Genomic DNA, 21,981 nt, shown 5'->3' with positions numbered 1-21,981 from the left:
CCCATATAGGTAACCTATGAGGATGCTTCTTGGGCAAAGTGACAAGACAGCACTCCACAAAAATTCCCCCTGGTAAGGTGGATGTCGTTGGCTGTTCAACAATGGCACATTCACCAGCACTGCTGGATCTGACACAGCCTTCAAGGAGGACCCTCCCTTGAGCTGGTACTACGTGTTGCACCTTGCCCTTAAGAGTTACAAAGCCATCGTTTCCGGCTAGGTTTATCTCTCTCCTGACCTTGAGTGTACGGAGGATCTGCCTGTAGCCATAGACCGACGACAAATCATTGGGATCTTTACCTTGACAATATTCGTCGTACAGAACATCAAGTGCATTTGTCCCAATCAGCACAGGCAAGTCACAGTTAGAGCGTAAGTCAGGTACTACTAAAGCAAGGCTAGAAACCTCAGGCTCAGTTTCAATAAAGCTTTTTGGAAACTTAAGGCTGATGGGTATGTATCCCAAGTAAGGAACATTTTGGCCACTAGCAGCCTCAACATCCAGGCCACTGATAGGCTGAATGGGATGTTCTGAAAGATTGGTGTTGTAAAATGAAGCGGACACTGTGGTCACTTGAGACCCAGTGTCAAGGAGACAACTGCAATTGACTCCCGACACGGTAACATTTGCTGTACATTTCTGTCCTACAAGTCCCTTGGGTAACCTAATCTGGGGTCGTGCTGCACGAGAGAGAGAAGATGCTTTGCTCTGAGGATCCGGTTTGGGACGTTCATGATTACTTTCAGTTCCTGGTAGTCCCTCCCCAGAAACTGATTTTAGTTTAAAGCTGACATATTCTGTTCCTCCCAGACTTGTAGTTTTTGGTTGAACTCCTTACGTTTCATTTCAACTAGTTCAGGGTTTGGTTCATTGCTGCAAGAGGGAGCAATATGACCATCCTCGCCGCACCTGAAGCAGTACCATGGGCGTGGCTTCTTAGTGGGCTTAGTCTCACTTGGGTCAGATTTCTCTTTAGGAAGAATCTTGAACTTAGGTTTGGTTTTCTTATTTGGCTTGTCAGAGTTCTGGCTTGAACTGTCAATAGCTGATGCTTTCAGTGAAGCCACTTGGGCTTGTAGCTTTGCAAGTTTCCTTTCTAACTTATGTGCATCAAAAGGCACTAGCCTATCATTAACAGCTGATACGTCTGTATCATCAGTGACATACTCTCCTACTTCAAGGGAGTTCAAATGTGCCTTAGGTTTAGAAATGCCTAAGTGCTGTTTCATTCGGCTGGACTTTGCTGCTTGCCGGTCCTCCTCAGTACGTAGCATGAGGAGCAACTCTGGAAATGAAGGTGGCTTGTCCTTCTTCTGCTCAAGCTGCAAGGTTGTGATCAAGCTGTTGTTCCAGCAACCTCTACAAAACTGTTTAAGCAGTTGGCGATCTGAATCATTTGTAGTGATGCCACCTCTTTTAATGACTTTACTCAGGGTTATCTGCAACCGCTGTAAATAGGCAGAAGGCTTTTCACCTGAGTTCTGGTTTGTGCTCAGGAATTTGGCAAAAAGCTCATCCCCATCATCAACAGTACCATACGCTGAGTCAAGAAGGCTGAGATAGTCATGGGGAGAAGCGTTATGACCAAGGTGCTTTACAATGTTAGCAGCTGGTGGAAGAAGGCTCTCAACTATTTTCCTTACCATATGTTTGTCAGATATGGTACAATCTATGAGGTGGAATTCAACATTGTTGCGCCACGTATCATAATCAGCTTCGAAAGTAGAGCAAGGGGTTTTCCCCGAGAAGGGCCTGAGCTTTGCATGACCTTGAGAAGGCATTTCATTGTTCTTAATGACATGCTCAACTACTACTCTCTGTACTTCAGGTGTAGTGAGCTGTTCAGGTGGTAAGTAGATAGTGGTTTTTCTGTGCGAGGGAGTCACTTCTACACTTGGAGAGGATGAGTGAGAGTCATGCTCAGGCAAGTGGGTTAAATCACTGCCCAGTTTAAGAGAACTTTGATGCTCTATGATGGCTGGCTCATCTTGGTCTGTGTCACTAGTGAGCTGCAGATTCTGATTAGGCACTGTTACATTTGGTCCAACTGCGGGATCACTCTCAGTGGACTTCTTCATTCTGGCCAGCTCATCTAGTAAAACCTTCTCAAAATCTGCACCACTCAGTTTAGCAAGCCCTTTCAGTTCAGTTAGGTAAGAATGGGTTAAACATGAACCCCTGTCTGCAGCATACAGCGCAGACAGAAGCTGGATATGATGGACAACACTTGAGTTACGGCTTTGTCTTTTGCAAGGCAAGCTATCCTTAAGGAACTGGACTGGTTCACCTGATTGGAACTCCACAATGGCTGTGTTTTTAAACTGTGCCTCTGTGCTAGTTACTTTGATTACTCTTCCAATAGAACCAAACTGCCCTAAGTAATCAATAACCTCATTGTCAACCTCATCGCCTGTTAACCCTCCTACTAGGACAGAGTTAGGTACTTTGACACCTTCACTTTGGATTACATCCATGTTGTCTTATTGCTCCAACCCAGAATATCATGGACAATTGTAATGATTTGACCCAAAAGGCATGAAAGCACCAGTTGCTCAACTTCCAAAATAAAAGGAATTAAACCTCCTGGCTGGCTCGCCACGTTTTGTGTAGCGCCTCTACTCAGGACCAGTACACTCTCACTTCAAATAGAGACCCTAGACATCTTTCTAGGTTCAGGAGGAGGTTTTGTTTTGGAGACTCACAAAAGGAGTTGGCTTGGAAGTGAATAACTGGGACCTTTATTGCCTCAGTACCATTTATACACATATACAACACAATAACCCAAATTGCACACTAATAGTGCATTTTTAAAGGTGAATACATGTAAAACAAAACAAAATAAAGACATTTAAATGGAAGATTTATACTGAACAGTATCAGAGCTCTTTGGAATGAATGAAAACAGATTAAAGTGTTCCTGTTGTGAAGTTTGAATTGTCCAGTCTGAATTGTCCTTTAAAGTCGTTGAAAACCCAAACAGGTGTACTGTAGGGGAATTGTCAGTGTGCAAACCCTATTATCCGGGTAGGAAAAGTAGTGCATAGGGCTTATCTGTAATCCAGGGTTGCTTGAATCAGTTTCTCAGGCAAATCCCACAATCCGATCGCATGGCTGGCCACACCATTTCACGATCATCCAGGATCTCATTTGGGCTGTTCTCGCCGTCAGTGGTTCTCCAGAATCCTTCTAGTAGTTCAAAAAAACCAATCTACACAAACAGTGCAGAACAATCAATTTCTTTTCCCATTTTGTGTTCTTAACATGAGCTCATTAACTTCTTTTCCAAATGTATTAATCACAAATGGCGTTCCCTTTAGCTTTACCAAGTTACAAGAGTTACAGTAACTTGTTTGTACCAGTATCAACAATTTTATCAAAATTACATCACAACAAAGAACATCAGCAGCTTAAACTGTAATGTAAACAGTCATAGCAATGAAAGCGACATTCATCCTTAAGGCTTACAAGCAAATGTAACTTAATTCAGTGCAAATACTATTAAACTTGAAATATGCTCATATCTATTAAGACATAACCATTCTAATATAAACAGAGCTATTGCTTCTACTTGAATACCTCCCCGATCGGAATATGGCTTCAGCGGGGTGGGGTGGCTAACAGCTATTAGCAGCTAGCATCGCATCTAGCATCGGCATCGTTTAGCTCAAAGCATTCAACACTTATAACACACTGTAAAGAACAACAGGAGAAGTGAAACAACACGCCAGATTCTCATAGCTCCCGATTGGTTTTTGTTCAAAGGTTTCTGAGCTGAATCGGCTAGTGAAATACATTATCTAACTTAACAGGTAGCTAACGAAAGCACGTGACTCACCGGGATTTTCAGACACAAATAACTTGACAGACGTTATTCCCTTTGTGGTCAGAGTTCGGGGCCTAATAAAAGAGTACCTTATTAGCATTTATACGTAAAACAATCTGGTCTCATTAACCGGGTTGCAGTATTGCACACCAAGATACTTTTTCCATGCGCTCCGACACGTACTTGACCGCCATCAGAGGGAAAATCTCACAGGAAGAGAGAGGTAATACTTCCTGTGCACTAGACACAAGGTCGTCAGAACACAAGACTGCATCACAGCGCCCCCTTGTGACAATAACAGGCTATAGCCTTAGATTACAAAAAGGGATTTTGCAGCCCTGTATTTCACATGGGTTACACAATACAACAAAAAGGTGACTCAATTAACTTTATATTCAGATACATATAAAAATCCATTTTACAGTTGATATAATCAAAAATAAACAGTAAATTGTCAATAATCTAATGAGAATTTCAATCACTATTTTACTTAGTTCAACTAGTTTAAGTATGTTTTTAAGGGTATTATAGAATCTTTTGCATTACATATGGAATAACAGTACATGAACTCCAACTAATAACAGTCCTTTAACTTCCTAAGACCCGAACTTTTTCATGTCATGCACTTTTAATTTCTCTTTGCTATTTGGGCTGATTGGCACCTGATGAATGTAAAAACAAAGAATTACCAGATTTTTATTTATTTTATTTTTTTTACCTGCTTTTTGTTTCTAAGATAAATGAGATTCACATATGAGGATGTTTGTTTTAAATTTCGATAGAACAGTGGCAGTATAATGTCCTCGTAGGTGGATATCAGGCCATTGTAGAGCAAAATTTAGTATTTTGGTCTAGACAAAACAAAATGTGATGTCCACATATGTGGACGCCGGGTCCTAGGAAGTTAATGCAATTTTTTAATAGAATAACATGATTTATTCTCATGTCTGGTCTGTGTTTTCTTCCTTTAGCTTGTGGCGTCTCTGTTGTTCCTAACGGCCATAGCACACCTGGGAGTCACACTAGGAGAAGATTTTGGTCCAAACAGTGACCAATCTTCAAAAAATGCTGCTGCATACTACGCAAATCCAGTTTTATTTGCAGTCACATGGGTAAATAGAGCAACCTTTATATTTATTTATTTAAATTTGAAAGGATTTGTTTTTATGTTCTGATGTGTCTTCTTTGTTAGATCCTTGTCCTGCTTTGCCATGAAGGATTAAGACGGGAAGGAGCAATAGACTCTGCCTCTATTTTCCTCTTCTGGTTGCTCCTTGTAGTGTGTGACATCTTTCCTTTCCAGACCCTCCTTCGAGAGGCTCTCAGACTGGTATGAATGAAGACATTTGATCAAGTTGGATTTAAAGTAGAAGAAAAATAGTAAATTTAATCAGACATGATGCAATAACTTGATATGATTGACTGTATATTTTCCATAACACACCGTTTTCTGTTTCTTCGGGACCCTTTAAAGTATTTCTTTCTCTCATTTTTGGTATTTAGGGCGAGGTCCGTGATGTCCCACGTTTCAGCCTTTTCTACATTTCTTTTGGGCTTAAACTGATTTCATTAGTTCTTTCTACTGTGGCTGATATCCCCCCAGAAGCCAAAGACCTTATAAAAAAGGTACCCTTTATTTGTTATTGGTTTTGTTTGTTTGTTTTCCGAGGGTGAAGTTTTATAAGCATAGATTAAATAAGATAGATTGAACCTTGTTTTTATCCACAGAATCCTGAAGCAGGTGCAGCATTTTTGAGTAGAATAACATTCAACTGGTTAAACAGGTAACATTAAGGTCACTATAGTCGGAATCTTAACAAGCACCTACATATGTGCTCCATGTCTTCAAAGTTCTCATTGTTTTTACAGTATGGTCTTAAAAGGCTACAAACAACCTCTGGTTCAGGAGGACATGTGGGATCTGAATGAGAGTGATAGCACTGCTTTCATCAATGAGCGTTTCCAGCATTTCATGAAGCCTGAGTTGGATGCAGCTAGGGTCCGCTTCCAGAACAAGATGAAAAGGAAATTGTTTCAGAACATACACAGTGCCCAGGAAGACCCACAGCAAAATGGGCTTTCCAGTGGTCTGGGGAAAGGGGTGAGTTAGGATGTACTAATGATGGTGAGAGCATTTCATCAAAATCACTTCCACTCACATGTACACAATATTGAGCTACAGTCTAAACGGATTTTACCAACACCACTAATCAACATTACTATGTTTTTTTCTGAATAAATCTCATCAACTGTGTGAAGGAAACGGTTTCCAAGGCCTAATCCGTGGATCGACTTCCTTCGAGGCGTGGACGTCTATCAGCAGAGAATGTACCTTCACCTATCAGCAGAGAATGTCCCTTAGTCTGTAACACAGTCAAATATATTCTCAAGCAATATTCAAGCATGCCATTCAGCGTGTTAGTACGAGCTCGGGAGCAGCTTGGGAGAACAAGAAAACAGAGACTGCTTTAGATTGTCTTCCCAAAGTGACTCAACTTTATTCACAAGTACAACAGTTTATATAGAGGGTAAAATTCATGAGACAGCAGATTATCAGTTTAAACCAGTACAGACCAAGATAAGGCAGCGTCTTCCTGCCCTTGGGTGAAGAAGCATCCTTTGTGTAGTTTATTAGTTCAGCTACAATTGTGATTATCTCAGCGACATATTTTCAAGGCACAAAACGAAGAGTTCTTTCATTAGTGAAATCTGAAACAAACCATTTGGCCTTCAACAGGTGTCTAAAAGATTAAGAAACTAATGTAGCTGAGGGAGTGATCTCTGTGGTATTTCAACCTTGTACCAGCCTGTGATTCTCACACATCAATTCTTGGGTCAAAGAGAAAAATAACTAAAACAAAGGGGCCTTATTGAATGACAGAGTTTTCCTGCATAATGTCACTATAAAACAATATCCAGTAAATGCTACCATGGTACTAAAATACCTAACAGTTCCCCTCTTTTATTATTTTTAAAAATAATAACTCAAATAGAAAGGAAAAATCACAAATGTAATAACATAATATAAAAAGCAAATCATAAAATGTAACTGGTCTGTCGAGCAGGCTTAATATCAAATAAAAATCCTAAGGTTAATGCAGTAGATATGATTAATAACCTAAATATATAAAAAAGACAGTTCTTTAGTCGTCTCCTGGCCTGGTCCCAGGTTCGAGAGACACCGTATAAGCGTCGTGTGATGACAATGGGCATTTCATTTTCTCCATTATCAGGATGGAACGAGTCTATCTTTATCAGGTTAGACATTGTGTGGTACTCTAGGCTTTCTGTTCCTGCTGGATGTTCGAGTACCTTGTTGTTGTTCAGGCGGGGGATCAAAGGGCTTTCTGAGTCTTGGCTCTTTCCGGCGTTGTGTGTTAATCAGTGATTGTGTGTGTGTAGGTGTATTGGATCCGGGCGCTGGCTCGCCTGAGTCGTCATCTACTTGATCCGACGCCTTAGGTGGTTTGGTGGGGCTGGTCTTAACCCTGCTGGCATGAATCCACTGAGGTTGTCCGTCTGTTAGGATGCTGGTTCTCGTCACTGCAAGTACAGTCTGGGGGCTGGAACACGCGGCCTCCCCGAGTGCCCTTGGTTTTAGCGACTTTACCAACACCGCATCTCCTGGTTTCCACGGATGGGTTGGATCTATGGAAGGGAGAGGCTGAGAGAGACAAACTTTCTGATAGTTATTATTCAGTGTTTCTACCAGGTTATGAACATAGTCGGACAATGCAGTGTCTATGTCCCCTTCCAATAGCGGTGCCCCTCTGGAGGCTGACCATGGTGTTGGAAACGGTCTTCCCATGATTATTTCAAATGGAGATAATTTGGTTGCTGCGGATGGAGTCATTCTAATCTCGCAGAGGATTTGAGGAAGTAGTTTGATCCAGGTCATTCCTGTTTCTATCATTGCTTTAGTCAGGCGATTTTTTATGGTCCTATTCATTCTTTCTACAACTCCTGAACTCTGAGGATGGTATGGCACATGATATTTCCAGTCTATTGCTAGAGTTTTAGCACACTTTTGAATTACTTCTGATGTGAATGAAGGTCCTCTATCACTGTTAATTTGGTGAGGTATTCCAAATCTGGGTATTATTTCATTGCACAACTTTTGACAGACTACTTCTGCAGTTTCTTTTGATGTTGGGTAAGCTTCTACCCATTTACTAAATTGGTCCACTATTACCAGTAAGTACTTGATGCTTCCTTGTGCTGGCATGTGTGTAAAATCAATTTGTAATGTATGAAATGGGAAATCTGGTTGTGGTAAATGCTGATGTTTTGCTTTTGGTTTTCCTACATTAGTTCGTGCACATGTTAGACAGGTTGCTAATATGCGTTTTACTGCGTGTGATGTTTTCTCGATTACAAATCTTGATTTTATTGCTCCTATTACCCCTCTTTGTCCGACATGACTCACACCGTGAAAATGGCGGACAAGGATTGGCAGTAGTGAAGATGGGAGGGCAATCAAACCCTCAAGGTTTTTGTATAAGCCGTCTCTGTTATCTAAGGTACAATCATTACTTTCCCAGTAAGTGTAATCTAAGGCAGAGGCCTGCTCTTGTATGAATTTTAGGTCAACATTTGTTTCTAAATAGTCTGGGAGTGTGACAAGTGGCAGCTGTAAAGGCAAAGATAATACTTCCTTTCTGGGTGGTTGCTGTGAGGCAGCAGCTGCTTTCGCGGTTACGTCTGCAAGAGCATTAGAAAACATAGCTGTTATCAGTATCTGCAAACATTTCACCCTTTGTGTTAAATGAAATACACAAGTTCATTTTTGCCATTAAATCTCTGCCTAATAAATTGACAGGCGAGTTTGGAATAATTATGAATGGATGATATGTAATTTCGTCTGGTTTTGGGCCCCAGCGTGTTTTTAGAGAATGAGTTTTGGGGCATTGCACTAGAGTTCCGTTTATTCCCATGGTGTTGATGCACACAGAGGAAACAGGCCCACTATAGAATTTTCCAGACAGTGAACTTTTAGTGGCTCCACTGTCAACTAAAAAAGAATAAATCTTTTCACCTATCTCTATATCTAACATGGGCAAGCTTTCTGTGTTACGGGACAATTGCAAATGCAGCATCGTGTGTAGTGCTTCACACTGTCCCTCATCATCACCTGGGCCTCCCTATGGTTGGTCCAGTCTTTCGTTATCATATGGGTGGGGATTAAAATGTGGATTATAAGGTTGCTGCCTAAGTGCAAAGGGGCCATTATTTTGATGTGATTCCTGTCTGCGTTGCCAGTTACCTTGTCTGTAAGAGCTCTGCTGACGCCTAGTGGCAGGAGCTGGTCCTGTGTTTTGTGGTTGAGACCTATGTGCTGCTGATTTGCATTCCCTCCTCCAGTGTCCTATTTTTCCACAGTAAAAACATACGTCTCCACTCCTATCTCTCCTTCTGAAATCTCCCTGCTGCGCTTGTTGAGGGGACGGGGCTCCTGCATACATCATTTTTTCACTTTCCTCTGAGCCTTCAACATCAAAATTCAACATCATCTTAACACTTTTAGCCTTCGTGCTGTTGGGGAAAAGATCTGCACCAGCTTTTGTTTTGACAAGTGTGATAAAGTTCTTTATTTTCATGTCATAGAGATTATCAGTGGCAGTCAGCTTCAATAGTTGTGAACATTCTGGATGAATATTGTTTAAGAATGTTGTTATGAAAATCTGATCATTTCCTCCTTCAGGCATGCATGCCTCATTAGTCCAGCAGTGTGTGAAACGTTTCATAAACACTAGAATGGATTCATCTGGCTTTTGCTTACACATGGTTACTGCATTTAAATCAATTTTATCTCTAGACATTGTGAGCAGAAATTTCTTTAGATTTTGAAAAAAGGCTGTGATTTTGTCATCGTTTATCCACAAAAACGAGGTGGTGTTGGCTGCTTGGTCATTTTTAGGGTCTAGTTCCTCTACTTCTTCAATAAGCTGAGATTCAGTCACACCTGGGATTCGTTGACATAATATATATCTATAGTCAGGCCCACCCAAGTGGTGGTATCTGGTACTTCTCTGTAATGCAGAAACAAAGGCTGTAGGATTTTTTTAGAGGATCGGGAAGTTCTTTAATGGTTGCTGCTAACTCTGAAATTTTAGGGGGTTGAATGCAACACATGTCCCCTATTATCATGAACGGAAGGGAGGTGCTGACGTCATTAAATTGTGATCCCTGCTTTTCTTTATAACGGGTGTTTTTGTGGGGGCCCTCTTGAGTTTTTTCCTCTTTTTTCTGCTTTAAGTAGTTCCTTATTAAATTTCTGGTGTTAGTTATTGCTTTTGGCACAGTCAAACCATTCGCTACTCTAGTGTGGCGCTGAACATGATTATCTATGACGGAAACGGCTTGCTGCAGTTCAGCTTCCGTACGTTCAGTTAAAGGATCTTTCATGATTTCCTCACACTCTGCCATTAACTGTTTTGTTTGCTTTTTATGTTCCTGTAACTCTCTTTCTCGTTCAGTGTATTCTCGTTCCTGTCTTTGATCTAGGTTAAACCAGTCATCTTCTTCTGATTTAGGTGTCATTTCAGTGCCTTCCTCACTCCTTTGGGATTCTGCTGTTACATCAGGATATACGCGCTGGTGACGTGCAGCCGCCGCAGCAGCTATTAATTCTGTTTTTTCATCATAAGGCGGCGGAGCCGTAGGTTGAACGGATGGGCATATAAGGCTAGTTTTTTTCTGCAGTGGATTTACTAGAGCCTACACTGGCTTGATTTAAAGCATTTACGTCTGGCTCGGGTCCCTTTTTCCATAGTGGTAGCATGCGATTGGTCACATCACGACATTCTATCATATATTTTTTACAGGACTTTTTAATCAGCCTACTTTCCTTATCACAAATAGTATTTAACATTTCTACTGACCTGTTTTCTGGCGATAATCGTTCGGGATAGGGCTCCGGAAATACATTAGGATGCATTAAACTAATAGTTCTTAAGTTCGAGACGAAATCAGTCACGTAAGCACTTCCGCATGTTCTGGATACGTAATCATGGAAGTCTTCATTGATTCGCGAGCGTGGGTTAAACGTAACCGGAAGTGGGAGTCGTACTGAGCCGCTATTTTTATATTTTATTTTTTTCGATTTTACAGTTAATTTTGATTTTTTATCGGACCCGTCTAAGGTCTTTGAATTATTCTGACCCATGGTCAGTGATTTCCAGAGGGGTTTAGACGCTTTGAAGGATTTAAGTTAGTTTTTATTTTTGCTGTGGCACACCTGAGGTTACTTGATTTTTTGCTAGCAATTTTATCTTTTTAGTGAGCAACTTCTCACTTTTTAACGAGCAACTTCTCGTTTTATGACCCCAGGCAACTTCCTGTGTCCTTTCTGCTGGTGAGCAACTTCTTAGTTTATGACAGCAGGCAACTTCCTGTGTCTTTTCTGCTTTTATTTACAAAACAACAGGCAACTTCCTGTGTTTCTATGTGGGCCACTAACGAAGGCTCCTCAGCGTATCCCACTTGTTACTATGTGGGCCACTGAAGAAGGCCTCGTCAGCGTATCCCGTTTCTATGTGGATCACTGAGAAAGGCATAACACAGTCTTATAAAATAAAAGACGAGTGCCTACCTTCGTCAGGATCCCACTTCTGACACCAAAATTGAAGGAAACGGTTTCCAAGGCCTAATCCGTGGATCGACTTCCTTCGAGGCGTGGACGTCTATCAGCAGAGAATGTACCTTCACCTATCAGCAGAGAATGTCCCTTAGTCTGTAACACAGTCAAATATATTCTCAAGCAATATTCAAGCATGCCATTCAGCGTGTTAGTACGAGCTCGGGAGCAGCTTGGGAGAACAAGAAAACAGAGACTGCTTTAGATTGTCTTCCCAAAGTGACTCAACTTTATTCACAAGTACAACAGTTTATATAGAGGGTAAAATTCATGAGACAGCAGATTATCAGTTTAAACCAGTACAGACCAAGATAAGGCAGCGTCTTCCTGCCCTTGGGTGAAGAAGCATCCTTTGTGTAGTTTATTAGTTCAGCTACAATTGTGATTATCTCAGCGACATATTTTCAAGGCACAAAACAAAGAGTTCTTACATTAGTGAAATCTGAAACAAACCATTTGGCCTTCAACAGGCGTCTAAAAGATTAAGAAACTAATGTAGCTGAGGGAGTGATCTCTGTGGTATTTCAACCTTGTACCAGCCTGTGATTCTCACACATCAATTCTTGGGTCAAAGAGAAAAATAACTAAAACAAAGGGGCCTTATTGAATGACAGAGTTTTCCTGCATAATGTCACTATAAAACAATATCCAGTAAATGCTACCATGGTACTAAAATACCTAACACTGTGCTTGAACGATCTGTTCCTTTAGGAGGAAAGGGGGAAGAAGGAAGATGAAAAGAAGAAAAAGGACAATAAGGAGGAAGAGAACTATCCCAATTCATGGCTGATTACCACCATTTACAAGACCTTTAAAAGGATTCTGATTGAATCTTTCTGCTTCAAACTTCTGGAGGATGTGTTAACCTTTGTCAGTCCTCAGCTCCTTAAGTGAGTAAGATATTACAGAACGTTACAGAAATAAAACAACAGATTTAAGAGAAGAACAATGTTGTGCTTGTACAATGTCGCTGGACTTAAACTAGGAACTTAGCTGTGTTGTACCCTGCAGTGGACTACAATGGTCTCTTAATAGTTCACTTTTCTGACCTTCTGATGTATGTCTGTGAAGGTTTTCTGATGCATATTTTTCAATAAGACAATTATATCACTTAACCCTCTGGGCTCTATCCTGGCCATTTGTGGCCACTTCACTTTTCTTTTTTCATTCTGTTAATGCAAATGGAATGAAACTTCCCAAAAGTGTGTATTCTTTTCAGATTTTTTTAATTTTCAACATCAGCTCCTTAATAATGTCAATAATACAGTGGCTTGCAAAAGTATTCGGCCCCCTTGAACTTTTCCACATTTTGTCACATTACAGCCACAAACATGAATCAATTGTATTGGAATTCCACATGAAAGTGGTGTACAAAGTGGTGTACACGTGAGAAGTGGAACGAAAATCATACATGATTCCAAACATTTTTTACAAATAAATACCTGAAAAGTGTGGTGTGCGGAATTATTCAGCTCCCTGAGTTAATACTTTGTAGAACCACCTTTTGCTGCAATTACAGCTGCCAGTCTTTTAGGGTATGTCTCTACCAGCTTTGCACATCTAGAGACTGAAATCTTTGCCCATTCTTCTTTGCAAAACAGTTCCAGCTCAGTCAGATTAGATGGACAGCGTTTGTGAACAGCAGTTTTCAGATCTTGCCACAGATTCTCGATTGGATTTAGATCTGGACTTTGACTGGGCCATTCTAACACATGGATATGTTTTGTTTTAAATCATTCCATTGTTGGCCTGGCTTTATGTTTAGGGTCGTTGTCCTGCTGGAAGGTGAACCTCCGCCCCAGTCTCAAGTCTTTTGCAGACTCCAAGAGGTTTTCGTCCAAGATTGCCCTGTATTTGGCTCCATCCTTCTTCCCATCAACTCTGACCAGCTTCCCTGTCCCTGCTGAAGAGAAGCATGATGCTGCCACCATCATATTTGACAGTGGGGATGGTGTGTTCAGAGTGACGTGCAGTGTTAGTTTTCTGCCACACATAGCGTTTTGCATTTTGGCCAAAAAGTTCCATTTTGGTCTCCTCTGACCAGAGCACCTTCTTCCACATGTTTGCTGTGTCCCCCACATGGCTTGTGGCAAACTGCAAACGGGACTTATTGTGGTTTTCTGTTAACAATGGCTTTCTTCTTGCCACTCTTCCATAAAGGCCAACTTTGTGAAGTGCACGACAGATAGTTGTCCTATGGACAGATTCCCCCACCTGAGCTGTAGATCTCTGCAGCTCGTCCAGAGTCACCATAGGCCTCTTGGCTGCATTTCTGATCAGGGCTCTCCTTGTTCGGCCTGTGAGTTTAGGTGGACGGCCTTGTCTTGGTAGGTTTACAGTTGTGCCATACTCCTTCCATTTCTGAATGATCGCTTGACCAGTAGAGCACTGGTCAAGCGATGTTCAAGGCTTGGGAAATCTTTTTCGTAGCCTAAGCCTGCTTTAAAACCCAGAGAGTTAAAGGAATTTATGCAATTACCTGTTACAGATGTAACAGTTTTACCATATTTAGGTAAACATAAAAAAAAAACCCATTTTGTTCTCTCTTAAGTTTGTTGTTTTTAGATTTACTTGCTATTACCGTTTAAAATCCTTTGTGTTAACTATTTACTATTGCCAATCTGTGGGACCAGTATCCCAATACAGGAAGTCTGGGTCAGCTCTCTGTTTAAGAAGTTCTAATCGCTGGATGAGTATTACTCAGCAGGCAATGCAAAGTTCAGATGGGGCTGATGTGGCTCAGGGAACTCGCCCAGCTTTAATGGTCTCAAAATCGTCTGTATGTTTTTCCTGCTTATCTGATAAAATCCGGGGACCTGAGTAGCCTTGCAGTTCTGGTCTCCATCAGGCACATAGTTACAGCGGCTCACCCCTGGTGCACTTGGTATTTAAGTGGATTAGCTTTAGGGGGTTTGACAGTAGGCCTCAACTGTATGTTATGTGTAAATGGCTGAAGTAACCTGTAAGAGCTATTTACATTAAAATGGGTCAATACTCAGATTTTTACCTGTACTGTTTCACAACGGGTTAAAAGGTTATTCTGGGCGCTCTCTTTTATACTCTACCAAGTCCCATTTGCCTCCCCTTCTCTCTCCTTTCAGCAATTAACTATCACTATTAACTAACAGCTAAATCACATATGAATTCTGATTCTGGGTTTAACTGTTATATTGCTACAAGATCCAAGCCAGATCATGTCTACACACAAAAAATCTAGACTCTTACACTACTCAAACTACATTTCTCATTTAACATATTGATCAAACTTATATTATGATTTATCTTTTGTCAAAAATAAAGAAAGATAAAAAATGAAGATAAAAATAAAGATTAAAACTATATATCACATTACAAAAATTGGATGTTAAACCTTTTCACCCTCTCTCAGATATGTTGAGAAGAAAGACAGGGGGCATTAAAATTTTCTCTGTCCCTCATGTCTCGACACTGGTGATTCATAACCGATAACAGGAGTGGCAGGATGAAATGAGGACATTGTTAGATAAGTGCTAAAGATGAAGCTGGAGATTAGCGTGTTTTCTTCTTTTTTTTTCTGTTTTTCCTAGATTGATGATCTCGTTCACTCAGGACAAATCCAGATATGCCTGGGAGGGCTATCTGTATGCAGTGTTGCTGATGGTGGTGGCTCTGCTACAGTCTCTGACCCTACAGCAGTATTTCCAGCGCTGCCATGTGCTGGGGATGAAGGTTCGCACTGCACTTATGGCTGCTGTGTATAAAAAGGTAAAAACAGGAGTGACAGAACACCATTTATTGATATTGGTGTGAAAAAAAAAAATCAAATGCTGTGTAATATAAACTACTGTTACACATTAGAAGAAAAAAATTACTAGTCATAATTTTCTGCTTAAGTCAGTTGTCAGATGTTTCAGTTTTAAAGTACTTTTATCAGCACATACTTGTCACAGAAAAAACCTGTGTTAGTCTATAGCTCTAGTTTCCATCAATACTTTTACTATTGATCTTAATGATTAATTTTGTGAGTTCTCAGTCACTACTGGTGAAGACCCTGATTGAATAGCCAATCAGAATACATAATTTTTGTTTTTATGAAGTTTTATTAAGTTTTACGAAATCTTGGAAATCAGGAAATGAAGAAAATACTCCTGAGACATCAAAAACTATTTACATTATTTCTAAAAGAAAGTCAGCTTGGCTTTTTTCAATATATAGGGTTATGGAGGTTTTTTTTAAGTGACATACAGAGTAAGAAAAAATATCACTTATATGCTTCTCTTACTTAATTTTCACCCCACTTTCTAATTAATAAGCCCTTTTTATCCCTTTTCTAAGGCATTAGTGGTGTCCAATGACACTCGTAAGGAGTCTACAGTAGGGGAAATGGTGAACCTGATGTCAGCAGATGCCCAGCGCTTCAATGATGTGACCAACTTTATCCACCTGCTGTGGTCCTGCCCTCTGCAGATCATCATATCCATTGTTTTCCTGTGGCTGGAGTTAGGACCTTCTGTGTTGGCAGGACTGGGAGTCATGGTGTTAATAATTCCAACCAATGCAGTGCTAGCAACCAAGGCCAGAAAACTCCAGGTCAGGGGAAATACTAGCCAAATCTTCTTTGCTTCTGTAAACCTCTGTGCGAGATTCTAAATCAAATAATCAGGATGAGATTAAACTGCAAATTGTAATTTTTTATTCAAAATGTTTAACTACAGTATTGGATTGATTGTTTATGTCATGGTCTGCGTGGCAGGCCGTCGGGATGTGAGGAATGAGGACCCAAACGCTGGACTCTTTATGATGAACAGTGCGTTTATTTACAGTGCTGTAAATAGTTCACACAATAAATTTAATAAGTTTTATTCAAGATGTTTAACTAAATTATTGCATTGACTGTTTAATAGATTTTGATACAGTCCCCCTCTTTCAGAGGCTCAAAAGTAGATAGACAATTGAGTGACGCAGCATGCAGGCTCAGCCACGTGTCTCACAGTCAACATACAGATTTGCTCTCATAGACCAGTCTCCCTTCTATAAACTGACCAAAAATTTCTTTGGAGTTTAATTATATTAATTATAATGTGAAGAAAGTGATCACTGTAACTTTCAACATGCGATTCTTGCTGGTGAAAAAGTTGTTTTGTTTTTTTTTTCAAATGAATTACACAGAATAAATTGCTGTTCAAAACACTTTATTTAAGTATTGTCTTATTGCCTGTTTAACATGAGCTACATTGTGTCTCTTTTCAGATAGAGAACATGAACTTTAAAGATAAGAGAATGAAAATCATGAATGAAATTCTAAATGGGATCAAGGTGAGCTCCCTTATTCAGTGTATTCATGGTGTATGTAGATGCCTTCCTTACATGTAAGACATTGATGCTTCAAGAAACTGCAGTAACTTCAACAATAAGTGCTCTGCTGCCGCACCCTTCCTTCTGCCTCACTGCCTCCTCACTGTCTTTTTCTTTTGTCTCCCACCAGATTCTGAAGCTGTATGCTTGGGAGCCATCCTTCCAGAAGCAGGTGGAAGACATTAGAGGGGAAGAACTAAAAGTCATGAAGAAGTCTGCCTACCTACACTCCTTCTCCATTCTTACCTCATGCTGCATTCCAGCTCTGGTGAGTTCTGTCAGAGAGCTTCGCAGAGACTAGAATCAAATGGTAAAGAAACCTTTTTTCTTAAACTGTCTGTACTTGCAGGTTTCTCTGGCCACGTTTGCAATATTTGTTAGTGTGAGCAACGATAATGTGTTAACTGCTGAGAGAGCTTTTACTTCCATCTCTCTCTTCAACATCCTCCGAGCTCCTCTTGCCATGCTGCCCATGCTCATTGCTTCCATTGTACAAGTAAGTGAACAGAGCTACATCACGCACATGTATCAAGCCTGTGATAACATCAAACTTAACCTGTTCTTTGAATTTTCAGACAGCAGTGTCTAAGAAGCGCCTGGAGAAGTTTCTGGCAGGGGAAGACATCGACAGTGACATTGTGCGCCAAGACCCCAGTTTCAGTATGTTCACCATTAGAATTTGCACTTGTTCTACAGCTGAAGATTGAAGCTTAGTCACAGTTTTTATGTGTGCGGATCATCTGTTAAGCTCTGTCTTGGTCTGTGTTCATTTTTTAGATACTGCTGTGAGCATATGTGATGGTTCCTTTGCTTGGGAAAAAGATGCAAAGCCTCTGCTGAAAGAGTATGTCTGTGTTGGTCATCAAAAAGTTACTAGTTAACTTAATTAACTGTGAGATGTTGCTTCAGGCACTTTTTAAAAGTTTTTCCTGTCTGGCTAAATTCAAACTCAGGATATGTTTAAAAGTTCACACAAATTTTCGTTTTCAACATATGAAACATCATCTGTGTCCTAGTTTAAATTAAATGTAGGGTTTAAATGATTTGCAAATCACTGCGTGCTTTTTTTATCCAAATGGTACACTATGTTCCACACATTTATGAAACACAGTTGTATTTTTCCTACTGTTTTTACAGTAATGACCATATTTATTATGTGTGTCCAGTGTGAATTTGGACATTGAGCCTGGTCGGTTGGTTGCCGTAGTGGGAGCTGTTGGGTCAGGAAAGTCGTCTCTTATGTCAGCCCTCCTTGGAGAGATGCACAGTACCAAAGGTTTTATCAACATTGGGGTAATGGCTTTTTCCCCGTTTGTATTTATCAGTGTGTGTTTAAAAAAAAACATGCAAAATAAAACAAAAACAAACACATAAAATAAACAATAAAGCATAGAAGACTTTAACAATCACATTACAATTTTTTTTTTTTTTAAGTATGCAATAATAAACATTAAAGGCTTTAGCTAACAAAGCAAAGATATAGAAGCAACAGCAAAAGCCTAATTCGTTCAAGGCAGTATTGATAATCTGGTCTAAACTCATCAGCATTGGTGGAGATTAATTCAGCCACAGCAGAATAAAGAAGTATATTTTTCTACAAATTGAGGCATTTTAGCACAGTTTTTGTGAAATTGAGACAGAGGATTTGCTGTGGCAACCCTTAAAAAAATTAGCCAAAAGAAGAATAAGAATTTTTGCTCAGCAAGGTTTCTAATTCATAAAATTAAATTCCAGTTTCTTTTTTGTCTTTTTATTACATAAGTGTCTTTACTCCAGCTTGGTGTGATCATTTTTTTTAGAAAGACAATGTAAAACAATGCTAAATCCACTGGGCAAGCCACCTGTTCAAAGAACAGTTTTATCCATATTGAAAAGGGAATAACTCAAATCATTTTACTCACAGAATAAACTAAGTTCAGTGGAGTTTTCTAACATTTCTAGTAAAAGAATTGATTTTTTTTCCCATCTAGCATGGTAGTGTTTGGTCTGGATGAAATTTTGTGAATGCCAGTTTTTTATGATAAGACATGAGTAATAGTCTATTTCTTTCCAGGGTTCTCTTGCTTTTGTACCGCAGCAAGCCTGGATCCAAAATGCTACTTTGAAGGATAATATCTTGTTTGGATCTCCACATGAGGAAGAGAACTTCAAAAAGGTCATACAGGCCTGTGCTCTTGCCCCTGACCTTGAGCTGCTGCCTGGAGGAGACCTCACTGAGATTGGAGAGAAAGTGAGTAACACTTTGAACGGTTCAGGTTTTTTGTTACACAAATATTTTTCCTGTATGCAAATACTGTGTATGGTCTTTATTGTAAACACATGTAAAATATTTGTTTCTTAAATACATGACAAAAAAGTAACAAAACAGAAGAGCTCTTCTGATTATAAAGGAAAGGCTAAAAGAGTGTGTCTCTTTTCCCCTCCTTTCTTCTCTTTTCAGGGTATCAATCTCTCAGGGGGTCAAAAGCAGCGTGTGAGCTTAGCCAGAGCAGTCTACAGTCAGGCTGATATCTATCTATTAGATGACCCTTTGTCTGCTGTGGACTCCCATGTAGGAAAGCATCTATTTGAAAATGTAATTGGACCCAATGGATTACTTAAAGACAAGGTTTGTGCTTAAAAACATTTGATAATTATTTTACAGGAAAAAAGGGAGGAAAAAGGAAAAAAAAAACTTTCCCATTTCTCATTTAATTTCTTCTGATGAATCTTGACATGAAATACTATCTGCCCAGGATATTCCAGCTGTTACTTGCATAGAAAACATGGTGTCTAATTTGTAGTATTTTACCTCATTTTACCCAGGACCAGAGCATTATGTAGAGGTTACAATAGGCTAAATATCACTAAATGACCAGGATAACTGAATAGCTAATAATGAAAGGTTAGGAATGAAAGCCACTTGGAAATAGAATTACAAGTTAGAAAATGTGTCTGTGAAGGTTCTCAGTCATCCAGGTCATCGTAGTCAAAGGAGCTTGCAGGGGATTAGAGGATCATCAGGGGGTCCTTTTGTCCCTCTGTGGGGGGATACTCCCACTAGGTTTATATCTGGGACTCTCCACCATTTGACCTTAGAACTGAAGAAGCTTCTCGGATGAGAGGTGAAACGTCTTCAAGCAACTTAAAGAAGTCCAGACGCTTTTCTTTGCAAGCTCCTTTGACAAGTTAGAAAATGTCACGGCTAGCAAGGCAAGCCATGTGGAGGTGAGATACGACCCAAAATGCAGGCACTGACTTAAATGAGAGTGAGCTTTATTTACACAATGACAATACAAACAGAAGTGGTGATGGCATGTGCAGAACCTAAAGGGAAACCTTTGGGAGGTAACACAAAGACCAACAAGCAGAGAAAACAGCACGGAGGAACACAGACAGACCAGTAAAAAGAAGGAGAAAACACAGGAGCAGTCAGGGAATGAGAAACAGGAGGGAGACACAGCTGGGGTTCATTATACATAACAAGACAAGGAGAAGCAAAACTAGACACATAGGACTGGGACTATCAAAATAAAACAGGAACTAAGAGACAATTCACAAAGATGCGGACTTGACATGGAGAGACAGACTGAAGGAACATGGCACATGGAACACAAGGAAGACAGTGACTTAAACTAGAAACCAGAATAACAAATAACATCAAGAGAACAAAACCACGAATAACCAATAATCTGGAAATAGAAATTAAACCCAAAACACTAGGAAACATGGCTTTATAAATGATTTTTAAATGATTAAACTAATTATTGTCAAGTCAGTCTGTGAACTGAATTATATTCTCTTTTTGATAAATACAACTTAATAATTTTTCATTTTTCTTTCTTTTTCTTTAATAATTACAATGTTTTTGTAAATCCTGTCAGTTCAGTATTTTTGTTATTGTTGAATTTATATTTAATTCTTCTAATAATTGTCTATTAAAAATCATTAAACTTTGGATATCTTTACTCTATTATTAATTACTATCTCATTTGAACTTTATTAGCGCCTGCTTTAAATTTAATTAATATGCTTTATTACTGCTTTTGCAACACTTCTCATCTGATAGTGAATTTATACTGGTTTTAAAGTCAGGCTGGGAGATATACAGTAGATGTGTTTATATACTTTATAAATATTAATATTTTCATTTATTAGATTGGTGAATGCACTTGAGTCTCATATATCTCTGACCATACAGACTCGTATCCTGGTGACTCATGGCATAAGCTTCCTGCCATACGTGGATGAAATAGTGGTTTTGGAGAATGGAGTCATTTCTGAAGTTGGATCCTATGAAAACCTTCGTGCCAGTGGAGGAACTTTTTCTAAGTTTCTCGACACATATGCCACTGAGCAGAGCAATCAGAGAAATTCAGAAACAGGTGATTACAACCTTTTCTTAGTATATTAGCAACATAATCTGCACACATTACATGTTTTGTTAGATGTAAAACCAAAACCGATGCTAAAATTATATAAGAATAAGAATAACTTTATTTATCCCGAGGGAAATTCTTTTGTCATGTACATGCTCAAAGCAGCAGGAGAGACAGAGGAACAGATGAATAAGATTTACAATATATACAATAAGAATAGTAGTATACAGTAATATACAGTAGGATAGTGAAAGGCATAGTATCAAATAACTCTAACAAAGTAATATATATAACTATATCCTGGAGAATAAATAACTTAACTATCTGTGCAGGCAATTCTAGAAAGTGACAAAGTATTGTGCAATAGAATAAAGGGAGTAGCAGCGTATGATGAGGGGGATTAAACAAATATTCAATAAGGTACTGTTGGGTAATATTGCACGGTCTGAAAGGGAACATAATAGCATTGGTAATAGTCTCAGGATACCACTAATATGAATGAATTAAATTTCTTTTTGTCATCTTTTATGAATACTTTGTGTTGATGTTGTTCACATATTGACCCAAGACACCATAAATTACTGCCATATTTGTAAAACACCATGTATATTGTTCATTTAGGTGAGGGCCAGGATGCAGAAGACATTGAGCTCTTCCCAGGCGGAGACAATGCCCAACCTGACGGTGCTTCGGAGGACACTGTTTCTCTTACACTGGAGCAAGAAAACAGTATCCGCCGCAGCCAGCGCAATGGCAGGCAAGTTATAGATGAAACCAGGGAAACAGCTTGTTTCAAATACCATCTTTAGCAGAATGTCCATTTCATTTT

At 39.6% G+C, this 21,981-nt stretch overlaps 1 protein-coding gene across 3 annotated transcripts in view; it reads left to right on the top strand.

Annotated features, from left to right (window-relative positions):
• Nucleotides 1-21,981, top strand: part of LOC146655663 (ATP-binding cassette sub-family C member 2-like) — a 49,524-nt gene that overhangs the window by 13,371 nt on the left and 14,172 nt on the right. For all 3 annotated transcript variants that reach the window (XM_085428161.1, XM_085428162.1, XM_085428163.1), the window contains exons 3-20: nucleotides 4,796-4,936; nucleotides 5,017-5,154; nucleotides 5,328-5,450; nucleotides 5,553-5,608; nucleotides 5,694-5,925; nucleotides 12,172-12,350; nucleotides 15,027-15,204; nucleotides 15,775-16,029; nucleotides 16,690-16,755; nucleotides 16,925-17,062; nucleotides 17,144-17,290; nucleotides 17,370-17,454; nucleotides 17,572-17,638; nucleotides 17,961-18,087; nucleotides 18,848-19,024; nucleotides 19,235-19,402; nucleotides 20,975-21,158; nucleotides 21,774-21,909. In XM_085428161.1, coding sequence (XP_085284287.1) covers nucleotides 4,796-4,936; nucleotides 5,017-5,154; nucleotides 5,328-5,450; nucleotides 5,553-5,608; nucleotides 5,694-5,925; nucleotides 12,172-12,350; nucleotides 15,027-15,204; nucleotides 15,775-16,029; nucleotides 16,690-16,755; nucleotides 16,925-17,062; nucleotides 17,144-17,290; nucleotides 17,370-17,454; nucleotides 17,572-17,638; nucleotides 17,961-18,087; nucleotides 18,848-19,024; nucleotides 19,235-19,402; nucleotides 20,975-21,158; nucleotides 21,774-21,909 — 2,597 coding nt within the window. The remainder of the gene's footprint in view (nucleotides 1-4,795; nucleotides 4,937-5,016; nucleotides 5,155-5,327; nucleotides 5,451-5,552; nucleotides 5,609-5,693; nucleotides 5,926-12,171; nucleotides 12,351-15,026; nucleotides 15,205-15,774; nucleotides 16,030-16,689; nucleotides 16,756-16,924; nucleotides 17,063-17,143; nucleotides 17,291-17,369; nucleotides 17,455-17,571; nucleotides 17,639-17,960; nucleotides 18,088-18,847; nucleotides 19,025-19,234; nucleotides 19,403-20,974; nucleotides 21,159-21,773; nucleotides 21,910-21,981) is intronic.

Source organism: Rhamphochromis longiceps, linkage group LG13 (genome assembly GCF_057381845.1).
Source record: "Rhamphochromis longiceps isolate RC_006_pf linkage group LG13, R_longiceps_female_GT1.1, whole genome shotgun sequence".
Lineage (NCBI taxonomy): Eukaryota > Metazoa > Chordata > Actinopteri > Cichliformes > Cichlidae > Rhamphochromis > Rhamphochromis longiceps.
Note: the sequence above shows the minus strand (reverse complement) of the source record. Positions and strands in the feature narration are given on the sequence as shown.